Source organism: Mus musculus, chromosome 1 (genome assembly GCF_000001635.26).
Source record: "Mus musculus strain C57BL/6J chromosome 1, GRCm38.p6 C57BL/6J".
Lineage (NCBI taxonomy): Eukaryota > Metazoa > Chordata > Mammalia > Rodentia > Muridae > Mus > Mus musculus.
The window spans coordinates 161,117,487-161,138,249 of NC_000067.6; the positions used below are offsets into that span (position 1 = coordinate 161,117,487).

The 20,763-nt window shown below is 40.6% G+C and overlaps 1 protein-coding gene across 2 annotated transcripts in view; it reads right to left on the reverse strand.

Annotated features, from left to right (window-relative positions):
- Klhl20 (kelch-like 20) overlaps positions 1-14,022 on the reverse strand; it is a 43,134-nt gene extending 29,112 nt beyond the window's left edge. The window contains exons 1-2 of one of the 2 annotated variants that reach the window (XR_373601.4): positions 13,877-14,022; positions 12,903-12,966 (exon numbers count right to left, since the gene is read on the reverse strand). Coding sequence is in view for 1 of the 2 variants with exons in the window: in NM_001039482.1 (NP_001034571.1) it covers positions 12,903-12,910 (8 nt within the window). In the remaining variant the exon portion in view is untranslated. The remainder of the gene's footprint in view (positions 1-12,902; positions 12,967-13,876) is intronic. The other variant, NM_001039482.1, reaches the window with a different exon arrangement.
- Between the last annotated feature and the right edge of the window lie 6,741 nt (positions 14,023-20,763).

The following is a 20,763-nucleotide window of genomic DNA, read 5'->3' on the forward strand; positions in this document are numbered from 1 at the left end:
TCTAGGGAGCAGAAACTGCAATCCATGACAAAGTCACACTGCTGAAAACATAGACCATGGTTTTTCCCTCTCCAATAGCAGCTTATTGTTAAAATTATGTTACTTTTAATCTCAATCTTAATATTTTTGGTTGGCCTCAGTCCATAGGTGATTCAATACAAGCTGTTCATAATTTCCAACCTCCGGCAGAAGCAACATTGTATATGCCTGACAGCTTAAAATTTGATACTTAAAGCTGAGTAGTTAAAGGAGAATCTTGATGCTCCAGAGTCGGGGGATGTGGTGAGGAGGAGTTGGGGGAGGCTACCCTCTTAGCGGGGAGATGGGGGTGGGGGGGGACAGGGAGAGGGCAGTATTTGGGATGTAAATAAATAAACAATTTAATAATAAAAAAGGTAACAATGCAACATAGTAGCAGATTCAGAATTTAAAACCTGTTCTCCTGAAAACAAATCCACTTTTATTTTTAATATATAGTACCCTAATACTCCAAGGCCAGACATGGTGTGCCTCCACATGGCTATATTCTAGGTTGAATCGAGTCAAGTGATTCTCATGATCCCAGACAGTTTGCAATTTACAATATCTTATGGAGTCATGTTATTATAATATATCAATGCTTTTCTATCTGTATATAGTATACATCATTAATAATTTATATTATCTGGATCCTCTGGTAGTACTATGTCCAATTTTCTGAGGAACCGCCAGACGGATTTCCAGAGTGGTTGTACAAGCCTGCAATCCCACCAACAATGGAGGAGTGTTCCTCTTTCTCCACATCCTCGCCAGCATCTGCTGTCACCTGAATTTTTGATCTTAGACATTCTGACTGGTGTGAGGTGGAATCTCAGGGTTGTTTTGATTTGCATTTCCCTGATGATTAAGGATGTTGAACATTTTTTCAGGTGCTTCTCTGCCATTCGGTATTCCTCAGGTGAGAATTCTTTGTTCAGTTCTGAGCCCCATTTTTTAATGGGTGTCTTAGTCAGGGTTTCTATTCCTGCACAAACATCATGACCAAGAAACAAGTTGGGGAGGAAAGGGTTTATTCGGCTTACACTTCCATACTGCTGTTCATCACCGAAGGAAGTCAGGACTGGAACTCAAGCAGGTCAGGAAGCAGGAGCTGATGCACAGGCCATGGAGGGATGTTCTTTACTGGCTTGCCTCACCTGGCTTGCTCAGCCTGCTCTCTTATAGAACCCAAGACTACCAGCCCAGAGATGGTCCCACCCACAAGGGGCCTTTCCCCCTTGATCACTAATTGGGAAAATGCCTTACAGTTGGATCTTATGGAGGCATTTCCTCAACTGAAGCTCCTTTCTCTGTGATAACTCCAGCTGTGTCAAGTTGACACAAAACTAGCCAGTACAATGGGGTTATTTGATTTTCTGAAGTCCATCTTCTTGAGTTCTTTATATATGTTGGATATTGAGCATATATCCAGAAGATGCCCCAACTGGTAAGAAGGACACATGCTCCACTATGTTCATAGCAGCCTTATTTATAATAGCCAGAAGCTGGAAAGAACCCAGATGCCCCTCAACAGAGGAATGGATACAGAAAATGTGGTACATCTACACAATGGAGTACTACTCAGCTATTAAAAAGAATGAATTTATGAAATTCCTAGCCAAATGGATGGACCTGGAGGGCATCATCCTGAGTGAGGTAACACATTCACAAAGGAACTCACACAATATGTACTCACTGATAAGTGGATATTAGCCCAAAACCTAGGATACCCAAGATATAAGATACAATTTCCTAAACACATGAAACTCAAGAAAAATGAAGACTGAAGTGTGGACACTATGCCCCTCCTTAGAAGTGGGAACAAAACACCCTTGGAAGGAGTTACAGAGACAAAGTTTGGAGCTGAGATGAAAGGATGGACCATGTAGAGACTGCCTTATCCAGGGATCCACCCCATAATCAGCATCCAAACGCTGACACCATTGCATACACTAGCAAGATTTTATCGAAAGGACCCAGATGTAGCTGTCTCTTGTGAGACTATGCCGGGGCCTAGCAAACACAGAAGTGGATGCCCACAGTCAGCTAATGGATGGATCACAGGGCTCCCAATGGAGGAGCTAGAGAAAGTACCCAAGGAGCTAAAGGGATCTGCAACCCTATAGGTGGAACAACATTATGAACTAACCAGTACCCCGGAGCTCTTGACTCTAGCTGCATATGTATCAAAAGATGGCCTAGTCGGCCATCACTGGAAAGAGAGGCCCATTGGACACACAAACTTTATATGCCCCAGAACAGGGGAACGCCAGGGCCAAAAAGGGGGAGTGGGCGGGTAGGGGATTGGGGGTGGGTGGGTATGGGGGACTTTTGGTATAGCATTGGAAATGTAAATGAGCTAAATACCTAATAAAAATGGAAAGAAAAAAAAATTAGCAATTAAAAAAATAATTTATATTATCTCTTCTTTTATCAATATCTAGAAAATGTGGGTTTTTTTTTATGTTTTCTGTTTCAGGTAGACTGAAACATCATATAGTCTCTGTGTCCTAATATCAAAAATGTCTGGTTAATAAGCAGAGAGTTTAAAATAGGTCCTTATGATTTTTTAAATTTCATTTTTACATGTTATAATATCTCCCTTTTGTTTCTAATTATACTAATTTGGGTCTTCTATTTGCTTCTTTTATTAATTTAGTTTATTAATTAAGATTGGTTTGTCAATCTTTCTAGAATATAAAATGATTCCTAATGATACTTTGCTATACCCATGGATTAGTCCCTAGTCCAATTATCATCAGAGAGGCTTCACACAGCACTTAATAGAAACAGATGCAGAGATCCATAGCCAAACATCAGCCAGAGCCTTAGCTCTGCAGAAACCCGTGGAAAAGGAGAAAGATTGCAGGAGCCATAAGGTAAAGGACACCACAAGAACACGCCCACAGAATCAACTAAGCAGGGCTCACAGATCTCACTGACACTGAACCAACAACCATGGACCCTGCATGAGAATGACCTAGGCCCTCTGCACATCTGTTACAGCTGTGTAGCTCAGTCTTCTTGTGAGACTCCTAACAGTGGGAGTGGGGCTGTCTCTGACTCTTTTGCCTGCTTTTGGGACCCTTTTCCTCACACTGGGTCACCTGTCCAGTCCCAATATGAGGAGAGGTGCCCAGTCTTACTACAACTTGTTATGCCATGGTCGGTTGATATCCACCGGAGGACTGCCCTTTTCTGAGGAGAAATGTAGGGGGAATGGATGGAGCGGGGATACAAAAAGGAGATGGGAGAGGGGATGGGAGGAGAGGACGGAGGGGAAATTGTGGTAGGAATGTAAAAAAAGAAAAAAACATTTGTCAATCTTGTTTATCATAAAACACTAGGGAGGATCAGAGATGATCTTGGAGAAAAGAAAGAATATGATCAAACTATACTGCATGTCAAGTAGCATACAGAGTAAACAGATTACATTTAGAATATGTATGGTCATATACATGTATACATACAATAACAATTACTGAAAAATAGCCAGGAACCTGAAGAGAAGCAGGAAGGGCTATATGGGAAGGGTTGGAAAGAGGAAAGGCAAGGACAAATATTATTATATTATACTCTCAAAAATATTAGTAAAAAAAACCTGTATAAGAAGTCAAAAGCCAGCCGGGCGTGGTGGCGTACACCTTTAATCCCAGCACTTGGGAGGCAGAGGCAGCCGGATTTCTGAGTTCGAGGCCAGCCTGGTCTACAGAGTGAGTTCCAGGACAGCCAGGGCTACAGAGAAAAACCTGTCTCGAAGAAAAAAAAAAAAAAAAGAAGTCAAAAGCCCAAGGAAAATAAATGAATAAAATAAAGATTTAGTTCTTTGCATCAGTTAAAAAAAAAAAAAAAAGGATAATCTCACCACCCATATAAACCCTCAAGGAAGCTTCTAAAATATTTATTTAATGTATATGAGTGTTTGGCCTACATATATGTACCAAGTGTACGCTTAGTACCTGCAGAGACCAGAAGGAACCAGATCCCCTGGAACTGAAGAAAAAGAAAGTTCTGAGCTGCCATGTGGTTACTGAGCACCAAACCCTGGACCTAAAGAAAAGCAACCAGTGCTCTTAACCACTGAGTATCCCTAGTAGTTCTCAACTGTCTTGTGTGTAGGAGATGATGGAAGAATAAACAACATGGGTAACACTGGTACAAAGCAAGCTTCTAAAAGAAAAAACAAAATCAACGTTAAAGAAGGAAGACTAAGTAGAAAATTCCCATATCACTGATATTAAGTGTTGAAATCAAAGTGTTACCGTTCCAATTTTAATTATGTAAAATTATGATTAAATTAATTAAATAAAATAGTATTGTAGAACAATTAAGTTTTTATTTCATCTAGGCGTAATGTGGATATGCTAATTTTTGCATAACTACTTTGTTCTATTAAAAGTATAGCATTAAGTATGGTGTGGTACTGCGCACCTGTAATTGCAGCACGGGAGAGGATAAGGGTGGAGTCTGAGGTACATAGCAAGGCCCAATCAACAGAATATAGAAGACTTGCCACAGTCTGTCTATCACAGCATTGTATGCATACACATACATGTATACACACACACTTTGTGTTCTGAGTACTGCATTAACAGCACTTTTTTCTACAGTCTAAGTAAATGCTTTTCAAATTTAGAAAGTAATGCTTATGATTGTTTTAATTTTTGAATTTAATTTTTTACTGTGTAGCCCAGGCTGACCTCCACCTTATAATCCTCTTGCTTTAGCCTTCTATTACTGAGATCAAAGGCGTGCACCAAACTCCTGAATGAAGTCATTCTCCTAAGTCCTAGTCCTGAAATCTCTACTCTGGATAAGCATCTTTGGGGGAATTAATCTAACATAATAGTTTCATCACCTACAAACAAATGTCTAAAGGACTCCTACTTCCTACCTGGGTAATGTCTCACTATCACTAAAACCAAATTCCTTGATTCTCCTTCTCTCCAGATTAACAGAGAACATTTTCATTCTTCCAGTTGCTCCATCCAAAACTCCTAGAGTCTCTTCCTATCACCCTCAGACCCAACCATCAGCAAACCCCAGTTTCCTTCCTTCTTACTGGCCAGCTTTCCTGACGCGGTTGGCTATCCCCAACCTTTTCTCAAGTAGATTATTACATCTTCATGAATGATGGTCTTGATTCTCCTTCCGCAGATTTATGTTCCCTTCACCAACAGCAATCAAAGGTTGCTCTGGGAAAGTAAATCCCAACTTTAGAGCCACTTCTGTACTCAAAATCCTTTTTAAAAATGCTCAACCGAGAGGAGACAAAGCTTAGCTTAGCTTAGCTTAGCTTAGCTTAGCTTAGCAAGCTTGCTGGAACCTCTCCCCACCGAGACTTTGACCCTGTCTCCTAATTCCCCCTTGGAATCCAGCCACAGAATTTCTTGCTGGTTTGGGGACAAGTCAAGGCTTCTTTTGCTTTAGACCTTTATTCATTCTTCCTGAAAATTCTTTCCCCCAAAATATGTAGTGCTCATTCCCTCATTCCTTTCATACATTTGCTTACCAGCTTATCAGGCCATCCTATATGAAAAAATTCATATTTTTATTTCTCAGAACTGTTCACCTTGTTTAATGTTTCTTCATAACTACGTAATATATTGGCCCACTCCTGCAATGAAAATAAAAGCTCTTAGCGAGCAAATGCTTCTGCCCTCGTCTGCACGCCGCTACACCACTGCTACACCCCATCACGCGGATCATGGGTCCACTAAGGAGCTGTTAATAAATGAACGTTTCTTGTCAAATAAAGCATATCCTCCAAACATTCTCATCCAGCTCTCACACAGGAATGCCAGGTTTGTAATTAGGCAAGTACTAGTCAAAACTACATTCTTCACTTACTAGGGTGGAAAAATTACCTAACCTGTCTTGTCTTAGTTAACCAGTTTCTGTTGCTGTGATGAAACACCATGACCTAAGTGACTTGGGAAGGAAAAGGTTTAATTGGCTTACACTTCCACATTGTAGTCCATCATTGAAGGAAGCCAGGACAGGGATTCAAACAGGGCAAGAACTTGGAGATAGGAGCTGATGCAGAGGCCATGGAAGGATACTGAATGGGGACAAGTGTGCTTACTTCATAAAGATTGATGATGTTGAAATCTGTCTGTATTAGGTCTCTGATTCCAAATACAGAGCATTATTGTCACAGGCTGTCTTGGACAACCGGGCCAAATACTTTAAATAGAAGTTATTTTGGAAATCTGTTCTGGGCCTGCCTATTATCCTTAGGAGAAAAGAACCAAACATATAGCTACATGACTTTATTATCCTGTTCCTCTAGAATAGGAGGGCATGAGAACAGGGGTCACTGCTAGGCTGAGATATCACTTTTAAATATTCTGGAAAGTTGTAGTTAACTCTACGAGTGTTTTGCTCTAGAAATTCGATTTAGTTTTATAGAGTAGATCTGATTCTCCTATTTCTACTATTTATTTTTGTAAATGTATTTAAAAATCTAATATCCTTCTTTATCTCATTTTCTCCAAAGGGTTTTATGAAAGAAAGCATTTTTTTCCCTGTATATTTTATGTTTTCTTAGGTACCTGTGATGAGAAATTAGAAGAGACCTGGAAATAGATCATGTCTATCTATACCTTGCTCATTTATGCTTATGGCCTCTTTGCCTGGTGGGATAAATGTTCTAAACATCTGAGCAGTAAGGTGGTCCACTGGAGAGTAATAAGGTGTGGAATTAAAACACAGAAGAAACGGGTCTTAGGCAGATGGAAGAATTTCTTTTGGAGATTAATTTGCATATCACTTGTGGACAGTCAAGAGGAGAGGTAACAGATCATGACAGGAATGGATAAGGACTGAAATATTTGCTGTGTAGAATGATGAAGCAATGACAAAAGATTTACAGAACTATTGTTGGATAACAGTGTCAGCTAGCTGACATTATATATCACGAACATAGTAGCACAGACTCTCTGTGGCTGGTTTTATTTGACAATACTCACTACCCTAGATCAGAGAATATAAATTCCTGGATTAATCTAGAGTTGGGAAAAATATCAGAGCTAAATATTCCCAAGACCCATGACTATACTAACAACAGTATCAATTAAGTAATCATTTTCTGCAATAAATTACAATAAAAATGTTAGAAAACAATACCTTTTCACTGTAAAACATGTATAATGTTTTAAGTTTTAGTGTTTATAAGTGGAATGTTTTCTTAGATGCATATACCTCTCCTTCTATATTTTTGCCTGCAGTGTAAGGCCCTGGGTTCAATCCCCAATACTTCATTTTCTCTTTTTTGAATTTGGAAATCAACAACCTGTATTTTAAGATTTGACACTCACTTACAGTTATAAATACACTTGAAAAACACATCTGGATAGAGATTTGAATAAACAAATTCTCAGAGCATAAATAAATAAATAAGTAAATATCTCACAGTGCTGGTTCTGCACAACAGGACACCTACTAAACACTAGATTTCCTATCTAATTCCAGGAAGCCTGGCTTCCTGTTTTAAAATGGTTTGTTTTTATTATGTTTAATTAGGCCTACTGGTATACTGTGGGTGTATGTGCACATGGGTGCAGGTGCCTGCAGAGGGCATACCATCAGATTCTCTTGGTGCTGGAGTTACAGGTGGTTGTGAGCTGCTTGATATGGGTACTGGGAACCAAACTTGGGTTTTCTACAGTCCTCTACATACAGAGCAGTATGTAACTGCTAAGCCATCTCTCCAGCCCCTGTCTGTTTTTAAAATTAGAACTAGGTTGTGAATTTTTTTTAACTCCAAGACATCTTATCATTGCTTACTGGATAAAAGTAGCCATGCAAGCAAATTGCCCTCCCTGTTAGTCAGGAAAGAAAACAGCTCTAGAGGACCCTCAATACTTTGTCCTAATACTCCATTAGAAGAAATCTGGGTAACATGTACATGAATTGCAAGGCCTTTAAAATAATGCAGAGGAAACTGTGTATGCCTTTGGAAAACACCACTGGGACCTGAGATCAATCCTGGGAGACTTAGTTTTCACTGCTTTTGCTGTTGTTTTGAGACAAGAGCTTGTCTAGCTCAGGCTAGTCTGTTCTATAGCACAGGATGGACCTTGACTTTCTGACCCTTCTACCCCCACTTCTCACATGCTGAGATGACAGGCATGCAGTGCTATACCCAACTTTGAATATGCTTTGTATATTTTAAATGTAATGTCATATACATATAAATACACACAGGCAAATAAATAAAACTTTTGCTAATAAAATACCAGTTGATTTTATAAAACTGTTAATTATGCACTACAACATCTTAAATATTTATATCTATCATTTCTTTGTTCAGTCCCCTTATGTCCCCCATCCTCTTGCTTTTCCTAGTCAATATTCTATCTTCTATTTATCTGAAATCAGTTTTGTTTAGTTTCTACACTTGAGTATATGTACTTTCGTCTGTTTTTTAAACTTTTTATTTATTCTTTGTGCCTTTCACGTCATGTACATTTTTTATTTTTTTGTTTTTTCTTTTTTTGTTTTTTCGAGACAGGGTTTCTCTGTATAGCCCTGGCTGTCCTGGAACTCACTTTGTAGACCAGGCTGGCCTCAAACTCAGAAATCTGCCTGCCTCTGCCTCCCGAGTGCTGGGATTAAAGGCGTGCGCCACCACCGCTCGGCCACATCATGTACATTTTATTCATCTCCTGTTCCTTTGTATCTGTCTCTGCCTCTGCAAACTACCCTCCCCCAAAGCTTCATGGAAGCTGCTGTGTCCCGCAGTACACCCTTCATGGAAGCTGCCATGTGTCCCACAGTACACCCTTCTGTCCACACATCTTTACCTGTAAGTGTTCATTGCAATGAGTCATTGGTCTGCTTTGAAGCATTTGGCTTCTGCTACACCATCACTACTAAATCCTCAGTGTCAGGGAGATCCTGCAGCTTGGGATCTGCAAGACCAACCCTTTCACAGCTCAAGCAGTTCATAGATGAGGTAGACTTTGGGGTAAGCTAACTCAAAGCCTTGGATCTGGGCCTGGGTGATAGCTGAGTTGGTCAGCCCACTAGCCCTTCTGCACCTTGCCACCAGGGCCAGATCTCCAGCACTGTCCTAGCTCACCCAATGCTGCAGCTGGTGAGGGGCAGGGTCAGCTCTCCTGCTCTCACGCCCTCAGGGCTAGCTTTCCTGAGTCTCCCCCTCCCCCACCAGGCCCAGCTCTACTGTGCTGCCCAGCCAAAGTGCAGGGTCCACTCTCCTGAGGTGCTGCAGCAGACAAGGGGCAGGGTCAGATCTCTTGCTCTCACACCTTCAGGACTGGCTCACCCTTGTCTAGGCCATGACTTGTAGGGCCTGCTCCCCCAAGTGCTGCAGTCAGTGCAGAATGAGCTCTCCTGCTCTCATGACCTGAGGTCCAGCTCTCCCTACCACAGTAGGGGATAAGGGGCAGGGAGGCAGAGAGCATCATGCCTGTTCCCATGCCATTTACCTCATGAGTGGTGGAGCTGGGTCTCCCTTGATCATAACCTCAGGGCTGGCTCACCTGCCCCAGAGTCAGTCTGTGTCCATTCTCTACCACACACACCACTACCACTAGGGCCAACTCTACTGTGCTGCCCAGATGAGGTGCAGAACTTGCTGTCCCGAGTGGAACAGCCAGTGAGGGGCAGGGTCCAGCTTTGTCTTTTTATATATCTGGCTTATTTTACTTAACATAATATTTAACATACTTTGATCTAGGTTGCTGTAACTTATCTAGGTTGCTGCATATTCTTTTTTTCTAAATGACTACATATTGGTGTGTGTGTGTGTGCTCTTCTACTTCCTCTATTCAATGGATACTTCAGGTGATTTATATATCATGTCTGTGTGCTACAATAAACATAGTAGGACAGGAATCTCTCTGATACAATGATGTCATGTCCTTTGGATGGATATGCACGCACACACACATACACACACACACACTCACACACACACATCTAAATGGGATAGCTGGCCAAGTGATAGACTTTGTTTTGTTTTTAGGGACTTTCATAGTATTTTCCATAATGGGTAAATAAACAAACAACCCTTGTATTAAAAGATGACTGGGTTAATTACTTTGATTTGATCATTACACATTATACACATATATCAAATTATCATGCCTTATTGCATAAATACATACAATTAAAAATAATGTTAAGGAGTTGGAGAGATGGCTTAACAGCTAAGAACACTGGCTACTCTTCTGAAGAACCTGGGTTTAATTCCCAGACCCACATGGCAGCTCACAATTGTCTGAAACTCCAGTTCCAAGGCATACATCACCCTCATACAGACAAAAATGCAGATAGAACACCAATGCACATAATAATAATAATATCATTTCAAAAAAAATAAACAATTGAATCTTTTAAAAAACATTAAAACTACGAAAGAATACCTTTAATGAGAGCTTTCGATCTTTCCTGGTCCATAGAGCCTGCCCCCCAGCCAGAGGAAAGAGCCCAGAGGAGCTGCTCATTCAGACAATTATTCAGTAGTCATTAGGTGCTGTGAGGTTATGGTGTTGGGCATTAGGTTCTATGGGGGAACTTACAATCTGTGAGAGAGAATGAGCACGCATCCAAAAAATCACAATACAGACTTGCTTTCACTCCAAGTCTCTTTAGCGGCAGCTGAGGATAGACCCAGCACTGCCGTGGAAAGGTTACTTCCTGAGTTTTAGCAGCAGAAGGAATGGATAGGGGAAACGTGATCATAGCCTAATGTAGGCAGCATTCAGTCAAAGTAGGACCAAAGAATAATGGGTAGGCTGACCACTGGCCAAGTCTGATAATAAAAACTGTAACTCAACAACTGATGGCATTAGAATTATCAACATCATTTTAAAAAGCTGACAGCATTGTGTAATAAAACTAAAGGAAAAGGAGCTCCTGGCATTGAGTGAGTCTGTGTATATTTTATATAGAAATTCCTAATACACTAAAAACATTGCCACAGTCTGGTTTTCCTTTATAAAATCCCAGTACCGAGAAGGGGAATTGGGCATAAAGTCTCACTCCAACCAAAAAGCTATTTGCAACTGATAGCTGCTGAGAGAGGAAAATTCAGGTTTCACTGAGTATATCAACCACAGTCCAGGCTAGGCCCCGTGCTCAGGAGGGACTAGCTAACATAAAACATACTCCATGTTGTTGTTGTTGGTGGTGGTGGTGGTGGTGGTGGTGGAGGTGGTGGTGGTGGTGGTGGTGGTGGTGTGTGTGTGTGTGTGTGTGTGTGTGTGTGCGCATGCAGTTAAAAGGGAAAAGAACAGGAACTTGCATGGGTAGGGAGTAGGGAGGACCTGGAAGGAGCTGGGGGAAGGGAAAGAATATGGTCAAAACTATATTAAACTATATTGGAATGTAGGAGTTAGATTTCTAAAGAGTTTGGATTTTCTGGTTCTTAATATTTAAATCTGCCTTTTTGCATAGTAGTTTTTTGTTACCCATAATCATTAAGTGTGAAATTTTGTGAGCTTACTATAAATGTAATACCCTGTACAATAGAGAGGTCAAACTATATTATACAAAACTTTTTTAAAAATAAAATTTAATTTAAAAATATTAAGTTATTATTTTAGCAATTACATAAGATTTATTTACATTTATGGCGACCGAGGATGAGACAAAAACTGGTGGTTTTTATAATCATGCTAGAAAAAGAAGTGGTGAAGCACTTAATATATGTGTGGTTAGTTTCTTCTAGTATGTTAAAATCTAATATTTTCTTACTATAGGGTCATGAGTACTTCCTAATGCTGTATCATGGGCACACACAGCAGCAAAGTGAACAGGACAAGAGAAAGCACAACAGTTCAAAGCCACTTGATGTATCAATAACAAATCTGAAAAGGACATCGATTCTCACTCTTTACTTGAACTTCATCTTGAGATCTTGCTGCCGCTGCCTGTAAGGTGCTGGGATTTACAGGTTTGCAAGGCCACGTCCAGCCTTCCTCCTAGTCCTAAGTCCTGTCCTTATTATGATGGGATGCCTCTTTTCTATGAGGGTCTCTGTGTTGTTTATCTTTGATGTTAAGTGACATGTGACAAAATAAGTTTGTAACCATAATACAAGTCTAAACAATGAATAAATACAACTGACTTGTTTCAATAAAGATTCTAGTACAATTTCTTAAGACAGATTGAGAAAAGGCATTAGTAAATTCTGGAGGAAGGCAGACTGGCACTACATACTTTTCTATTTTTCTACATCTATTTTAGTCTTTAAGCTTTACTGTAATGCAGCTATTTTAGTAAGCATATTGATGAACCCCAGTAAAATAATCAAACCATAACTGGGAATGCAGTACAGCATCTTACAAATACTACTTTTCCTTGGCAACAGACTCCTCTATATTGTACAGGGTATTACATTTATAGTAAGCTCACAAAATTTCACACTTAATGATTATGGATAACAAAAAACTACTATGCAAAAAGGCAGATTTAAATATTAAGAACCAGAAAATCCAAACTCTTTAGAAATCTAACTCCTACATATAAAATATAAAGCTGTAGTAGGGTATGGTGGTGCACACCTTTTAATTCAGCACTTGGGAGATACTGGCAGGTGGATCTCGGATTTTGAGGGCAGTTTGGTCTACATAGCACGTTCCAAGACAGCTAGGACTGCATAATAGTTCTTGTTTCAAAGCAAACAAACGAGCAAAGAAACCCAAAAATCCCTAGACAACACAAAACAACACAACCAAATAAACGAAGTTGCTATTTTCTGACATTACTAGTTTCGATTTACTTGAAACAAGAACGATTAATTCCAAGCAGGATTTGTTAAGGTTTGTGAATAAATAATCGTAAACGATGCACTGTTAGTAGAAGCTTAATTTCAATCACTGAAATCAATGTTTCATATTCTTAAAAAGGCTTACCTGCGCATTGGCTTTCCTTCCCTGCACCATGAAAAGTATCCTTCACCGTGTTCTAAAGCCGTACCTTCAACAAGAGAGAAGTAGTAGCTTACTAAAAACTGTTCGAGTTCTCCAGCAACTTGTATAATCACTTCACTCATTTCGTCTGTAATCAGGAATCTTACATCCTAATGTAATCTTTGCGTAGATGCGCAATCATAATGTAATGCCTTTAAGAGGACTATCACTAACTAAAGATGCTAAGGTGACAGATTATATGTGAATGTGAGGGTGACTGGGAAAGCAGTCAGGATCAAAATAGTCATGATCGCTAGTTGGTGTTTTCTGCTCAAGAAGCACCTGGGGAGTTTTTTGATTTTTTAACTTCACCATCAAGTATATTTGCAGAGTAATCACTTGATACCAGCAGCAGTACTAATTTAGTGACTCGGATAGGAAAAGCATTGTTTTAGCACTGAATCCGAAGGTTGTTAACTTATTCTGAAGTGACAAGCAGGCCGGAGGCGGTTGCCTTTAAAAACAACTCCACTTCCGACCAGCCCAGCCCGGGCAGCTTGAACAAGGGCAGGGAAAGTAGTTCTAGACTACAACTCTCCCAAGCTCTCGTCTTAGTCGCCGAAATATTGTTCACCGCCAGGATCTTGCTGGCTTCCAGAGAGAAAATGGGAGGCAGAGTGCTCGCTCCCTTAGAATTCCAAGTGAAGCTGTCCAGGATGCGGAGTCCTGCGTCCCCAGCAAGCATTGCACAGCCTTGCCCTGGCTTCAAGACACCTCGGGCAGCCAGCAGCAGCGCAGCCTGGAGCCCTGAAAGGCCCGACCGAGGAACCCTACCGTCCCTTAGAGGCACGACTGACAGGCAGCCTAGAAAGCACTGCCCTGACCCCGCCGGGCAGTTCGGCAAGTTGAGCTCATAGATCTGCAAAGCGAGACCTAGGGCTCTGTTCTCCATCCCGTGCTCTAGAGCTCTGACTTACTGGCTTTGACACTTTTCTCTCTGCGGCACCCTCTCTGCCTTCTCCGCCCTCTCTGCCTCCACCTCTGGAGCCGCTAGCGCAGGCAGGATGCGGCTCCTGCAGCGATTTCCTTTCCCTGCACCCGCCCAGATCCAGAAACAGGAAGCGGTCCGATGGCTAAATCCTTCCCACGGAACTGCACGTGTTCGGGCAAGTAGTTCCGTCATGGCTCCGGAAGTAGCTGTGCCTTTCGCTGAGCGTTTCCCAGGACTGGTACCATTAGTCGATCTGACTTTTACAATATACTTAGAGAGCAACCAAATAAAATATGTATGAGGTGAGGGTTTCATTTTTGAGTATATAACTAAAAGTCTGTTGCTGATGTATTGAAAACTATACAAGGCTATTATTAACCAAAATTTCTTTAGCTGAACTTTATTTGACATCTATAGACTCTGTGCAGTTGTTTTTGATAGGAAATATACCTCATATTAATAAACTTGTAGTGGGAATGATTGGTCTTTAAATTCAACTTCTAATTCTAGTTCTATGATACACTTTGTCATTTGGCCAAGTTTTTTCTTCATATGTACCAGTGATATATAAGTAAATAATATATGTACTAGTAACAGCTATGGATACCCCATTTATTATCAAATACTTAGCATATAACATTGTGTATTAGTTTATCAGTTCTAGTATCTCTCTTATTGAAGGATTTATTACCATTTTTCCAAATGGTGGTAGCATTATGTTTCAGATAGTGCCATTCCAGTCGGTACCAAAGCGTTATGTAACTTACAAAAGGGTAAGGGTATCTACGGAGCATAGCCTGTAAGGGTTAGAGCCACAACTTGATGCCGTGTACAATGGTTCTAGATTCTGGCCACAATTATATTATATCTTCCTCCAGAAAGGTTCAAGGATTCTCGTTGGTCCATATTATTGGTACTTTCAACTTTAATTTTTTGCCAATCTGATGGGTATAAAATAGTTTAGATGTACATTTTTCTGATCCATTGAAATGGCATCTTATATGTGCACCTCTCAGGTTTCTTTTGTGTAGATTGTCTAAAAGTCATCTTCAAAGTGACTCAGATTCTTCCAAAATATGAGTCATGATTTTAATTCTTTATAGCTATACAGTTCTATAGCAAGGGAGTTATAAAAACATTAAGGAATGCTAGTAACTAAAATGGGCTTTTAAGCCAGGGTGAAAGTAATATTTCCTATTCTTAACCCATTGATTCCTTCTTAACCTACTACCCACTGTAAGCTGGCTTGTGCTTCAACTACTCTGTTTCTTTTTAAAGGGGAGGAGTTCAGTGTGAATCAGCTCTTCATATTTATGCCAATTAACAAAGTATACATAAAAATAAACATATGAAAAAACTGGCATTTCCAATTATTATAGAACTCCTACAATCCCATAGGCGTCCTCTTAGGGATCCTAAATTTCTAGTTGAAAATATACTTAGAACTGGTTTTATAATGTGTGAGTCTGGGGCAATAAACAATACTCTGGGGGCCAATGAGCTTAACTTTTAGACATTTGATGAGAAATAGTGTCCTATTTGTCATGTTTAAAGGACATAGAATCCAAGGCTTAGTTGTAAACAAGACCCATGAGACTCTTGGTTTTGTCAAATCTTCATTTCTGAGGAAATAGACATTATAAAATTAAAACACAAGTTGTGTGGTTGCTTAATTACAATATCAGTATATCTGAAAGTGATGTACAGGATTTGCATTAAGAAAATATGTAGCAGGGAATCCATATCTGGTCTCAGTGATCAGGGAAAATATGGTTGGCAGCACTTAAGATATTCCTTGGTGTTCTTTGTCCCCAGTAATTGGTACCTTATGCATGTAGCCATCTCCTTTTTTGCCATTGTGATTATTATAATGTATTAAAAGGATGGGGTGTGGTTCTTCAACATGATGTTGTTTGGACGTTCCAGTCACCAGAATGAGATCAACAAACTTCTTTTCTTTATAAAGTATATAGTCGTAGCTATTTTGTTATCACAACACATAGGTTTCTATGATGGAGAAACAGAAGATCTTTGTCCTGGTGCTAACTTCATGATCTCAAGCAAATGCTTTATTCTAACTTCAGTTTTCTTACCTATATGTTGATATTTCACTCCTTGCAACTTTCTGAGTCAAGAGTTATTTGTAGAGGTGGGGGAAGATAACTCAATTTTTAAAATGTTCGTCTTGTATGTGTGGAGCCCTGGTTTCAATCCCCAGCAAACTCCTGTCGGAAGTTCTGAGGTTGTGTTGTGTAACAGAACTTTTCCTGGGAAGATGTAACACACATTATCTAATTACCCTAGATAGGGAACTCATAACAGACCATAGTATGGGTACCACCCAAAGTCCAACTTGGTGAACCAATGAATTTTATTGGGATTACTTTCAGGAATATGGGTAAAGGTTACTCACAGGAGCAGAAATGACAGCTGCACCACCAAAATCTACACCATTGTGTAGTGCATGAGTGACAGCTCACAAATTTGGGAACCTAGAACACACTGCACAACCTGTTTGGAGAGTATCCTTTCCTAGATGCCTCAGTTAATCTGAACCTTTTCCAGGCAGCTGGTCTGGTTTGGAGCACTTCTTTGAAGATTTTCTCTCCTGAGAGTCTTCTTTGCAACTTAGCTTGTCTAAGTCTCCTTGGCAGCTGGACTCATCCAAGGGTCTTCTTTGCAGTTCTGTGTTCTTCAGTCTGAGCTTTTTTCCCTTCCTCTGGCAGTGAGAGCCCTAGTGAATCTAGTCAATTTCAGAGACTTCCTTAAGCTATTTGAGTTGTTTGTCTTCCTGCTCAAGGAGCTCCTCTACAGGATAGGATGTTTCAGACCTGGAGGAAACTGTTACACAACAGGTTGTAATGAAACTTTAGAGGCCTCAAATTGACATACTAAGGGTTGGGTCATTATACCCTACAACATTAAATGTGTTTGAAATATATATAATGAAAGTACACAAGCCGGGCAGTGGTGGTACATGCCTTTAATCCCAGCACTTGGGAGGCAGAGGCAGGTGGATTTCTGAGTTGGAGGCCAGCCTGGTCTACAGAGTGAGTTCCAGGACAGCCAGGGCTACACAGAGAAACCCTGTCTTGAAAACCAAAAAGGAGGAAAAAAAGAAAAAAAAAGAAAGTGCACAAATAGAATAAAAAAGATGGTTGCATTTCTTGTGTAGAGAAACACCTCCTTAACCATAACTGATTTTTTAAAGGGCTTGGAGAATGGGGAGATGGATCAGTGGGTAAAGTGTTCATGGTACAAGCATAAAGATTTCAGTTACTGGAATGGATGCTTATTCTAGATATGAATTTGCCTTTTCTGGTTGTAATGCTGCTGCCAAAGCTCCCAACCATGGCCATGCAGAGTGCTTTATCCATCCTCATAATGTTCCACCTAGAATTACTTCTTACCAAGGACTTCACTTTACAAAGAAGTGTACCAGTGAACTCACTGAATTCACTGTTGTTACCTTGTACTCCACAACCCTGAAGCAACTGGCATGACAGGATGATGGAATGGTCTTTGAAAACCACACTTATGTTGTGATTTTTAAGGGAAGTTAGACTTTTGTCTGTTTTTTTTTTTTTTAATTTGGCCTATTCTAAGCCAAGGGACCAGTGTATAGTATTGTCCTGGTAATTGTCAGCCTCTCTTATGCTGTCTATTGGAATGCTGGGTGTGAACAAAGCAGGTTGTTCTCTAGGAAAGCAGAAAGCCAGGGCAGCATATTATTTTGTCTTTAATTAGCTAAACACCTAAGTCCTTCATGTCATGGGTCTCTGAGAACTCAAGATAGAACTCCACAATGAAGATCCAATGAACCCTCAAAGCAAAATCTCAAACAAGAATCTATCAGGTGTGCACAGATCTCCTGAGTGATGGTCTCTTGGTTGCTAGCATCAGATTGACTAAGAAAATTTCCTTCAGTTTAATTTGTAGATAGTACACTTATTTTACCAGTGTGGTGGTTTGAATATGCTTGGCCTAGGGAATGGCACTATTAGGAGGTGTGGCCTTGTTAGAGGAAGTGTGTCACTGTGGGGATGAGCTTTGAGACCCTCCTTCTAGCTGCCTGGGGGACAGTCTTTTCCTGTTGGCCTTCAGAGCAAGATGTAGAACTCTCACCTCCTCCAGCACCATGCCTGCTTGGATGCTGCCATGCTTCCTGCCATGATGATAGTGGACTGAACCTCAGAACTTGCAAGCTATCCCCAATTAAATACTGTCCTTTATAAGAATTGCCTTGAGCTGGGCAGTGGTGGTGCACACCTTTAATCCCAGCACTTGGGAGGCAGAGGCAGGCAGATTTCTGAGTTTGAGGCCAGCCTGGTCTACAGAGTGAGTTCCAGGACAGCTAGGGCTACACAGAGAAACCTGTCTCAAAAAACAAAACAAAACAAAAACAGAATTGCCTTGGTCACAGTGTCTCTTCAGAGATGTAAACCCCTTTAAGACAGCCAGCACTAATCCAAATTCCACACCAAGGCCTAGATGACTCTCAAGTGCATGGAACCTCCCTCTGCCACAAAAGCATGGCAGAGGTGAATGGTAGTTTGTTTTAGTGACTCCCAGTTTGTTTCTGATTTTTGAGCTTTGTGTTCCTGGGCTCCCAACTTATCCAAAAATGGTCTCGGTGCCTCATTTGGCTGTCTGTACTCCTTTGCTCACTGGCTTCTCAGTCTTCTTTCAGATAAATTAAATGATTATAGCTATGTTAGTCCCTACTTTTCACCTATCAAATAGACAAGTGTCTGGAATTGGGCAACTTGCTTTGCTGACATAACTGTGGGGAAAGGGGTGGGTGTGTGTGAAAAGAAAGTGAGAATCAAAGGCTAGGCACAAAGTTATTCACTGTAGGACTCTAAGAAATAGCAAAAATAGCAGAACAGCAAATGAGCAGCCTCTCACTTGGGGACTGATTAAATAAACTGTGGGATATCCCTATAATGGTCATGTGCCATAACATAAGAAATGAGAAAGATCTATTAATACTCTTCTGGTGTATTGTGAAAACCAAACACCTCCATGCTCAGTTAATCTCATTTTGGAGCCTGGGGTGAGGGAACCTATGATGGTGGGAGCAAGTGCCAGCGTGACACTTCTCACCTCATGACTTAGAAACAACCAGCAAGTCTGAGCAGGCAGAATATTCCCTTCAGGAGTATGACCCCATGACCTAATCATCCCCATTATAATTAGTAAACTCAGCCCCATAGCAGCATCTCCAAGCATCTAGCTGGTCTATTAAGAGCCACTACTGAGCTTATCAGTGATTCTGGCTCTCAAAGTGGCCTTGCTATTTTGGTAAAGGGACCACCATGCAGAATGTGGTTGTCTCATTCGTCTTCTGCTTGCATAGTACACTAGCCCTAGAATACTTAATTCTTTGAGTCTTTAAATGCTTTCTTCTACAACTATAGCAACCCTGGCACCTACCTCTACTCCACTGACAAACCATCACTTTCTCAGACTTACAGAAGCAATCCTAGTGGAATATTTGCATTGTGGTTAGATCCCACATCCCAAGGGAATGCCTCCAGATTAATTAAACTCTCCAATTCAATTTTATATTTTGTCCCTCTTAATCCAGCACCCATGCAATGTATAGTCTTCTAGATCCTTGGCTTCTCTGGGAAGCAATCTTTATTATGAACTGAACTGTGTCCCCACAACTCAACAATCTCTCTGTTGACATCTTGGGTTTGAGTACCTCAGGATGAGGTTTGGAGGCAGGCCCTGACGTAGCATGACTGCTGTCCTGACTTACAGAGGGATTCTGAACAAAGACATAGACATAGAGGTGATATGCAGACACTAGAAGATGATGGCCATCTAGGCATATTTCCTCAGAGCCTTTAGCCTGCTAGCACTTTTTTTTCCTGCTACTTGCTATTAATTCTTTTACTTTGGCTTGCTACATTTAAATAAACTCACTTATTGAAAACTCAGGATTTTATTTATTTATTGTGGATCATTTTCTGTATGGAACAAAGTATCAATAGAATGTTGCCTGAGGTCTGATTTTTCAGAGGATTCACTAGATACATGAGAGTTTTCCAATACCATTTCCCCATCCCTGACTGTATAATTGGAACAGACACACTTCTGCATTTGGTGTGATCCTCCCATTGATCCCTTGGACATCAGGCTAAGAATGATCATAGTTGGGAAGGCAAAGTGGAATTCCTTCCCATAGCACAGAAGTAAAACTAAAGCAATATTGCATCCACAGGAGGGGAGAAATGATAGAATTTTGTTTCACTTAAAGACCCAATGGATACACGGGTCCTGTAGTCTCATCTCATATGCTGGGTTTACTATCCAGACCTGACAGCAGGAAGATGGATCCTGGAAGATGAACATGCACCGTGCAAATTCATCCATGCAGGAAGCTCTTATGGCAAAGTGGTACTCTGTTGTAGGATATTAGCACAATCTCAGGAGCATGGCATGCAGCTATCATCAGAGAGCTATTTCTTCACTGGAGAAAGATCAGAACAGTTTATTTGAAATGGGCAAACACAATTCTTTACAGTCTTACAACTCCTGACACAACATAATTTGAATAGATCTGAACCAGTTAGAAATTCCATAAAGTATCACACTGATCCATTCTGTCACTGACATAGCACTAATAAGGCCCCCAAAATTAAGATGTGGATGATATATTGGTGTATGTATGCTTCAGAAGGTAAGTTAAACCTGTGGGTATTCAGAGGACCTCCCTACATCTATATAATTTTAGGGTTGGGCTGTCTGGAGCATGTTAAGTCATCCCATTTATAGGACAGGGCAACGTTTGTACCTCCCACAATACCTGGTATGCCTTTTCATCTAGGAAGCTGCTTCTATTCGTTGGTGGGTGACCTAACG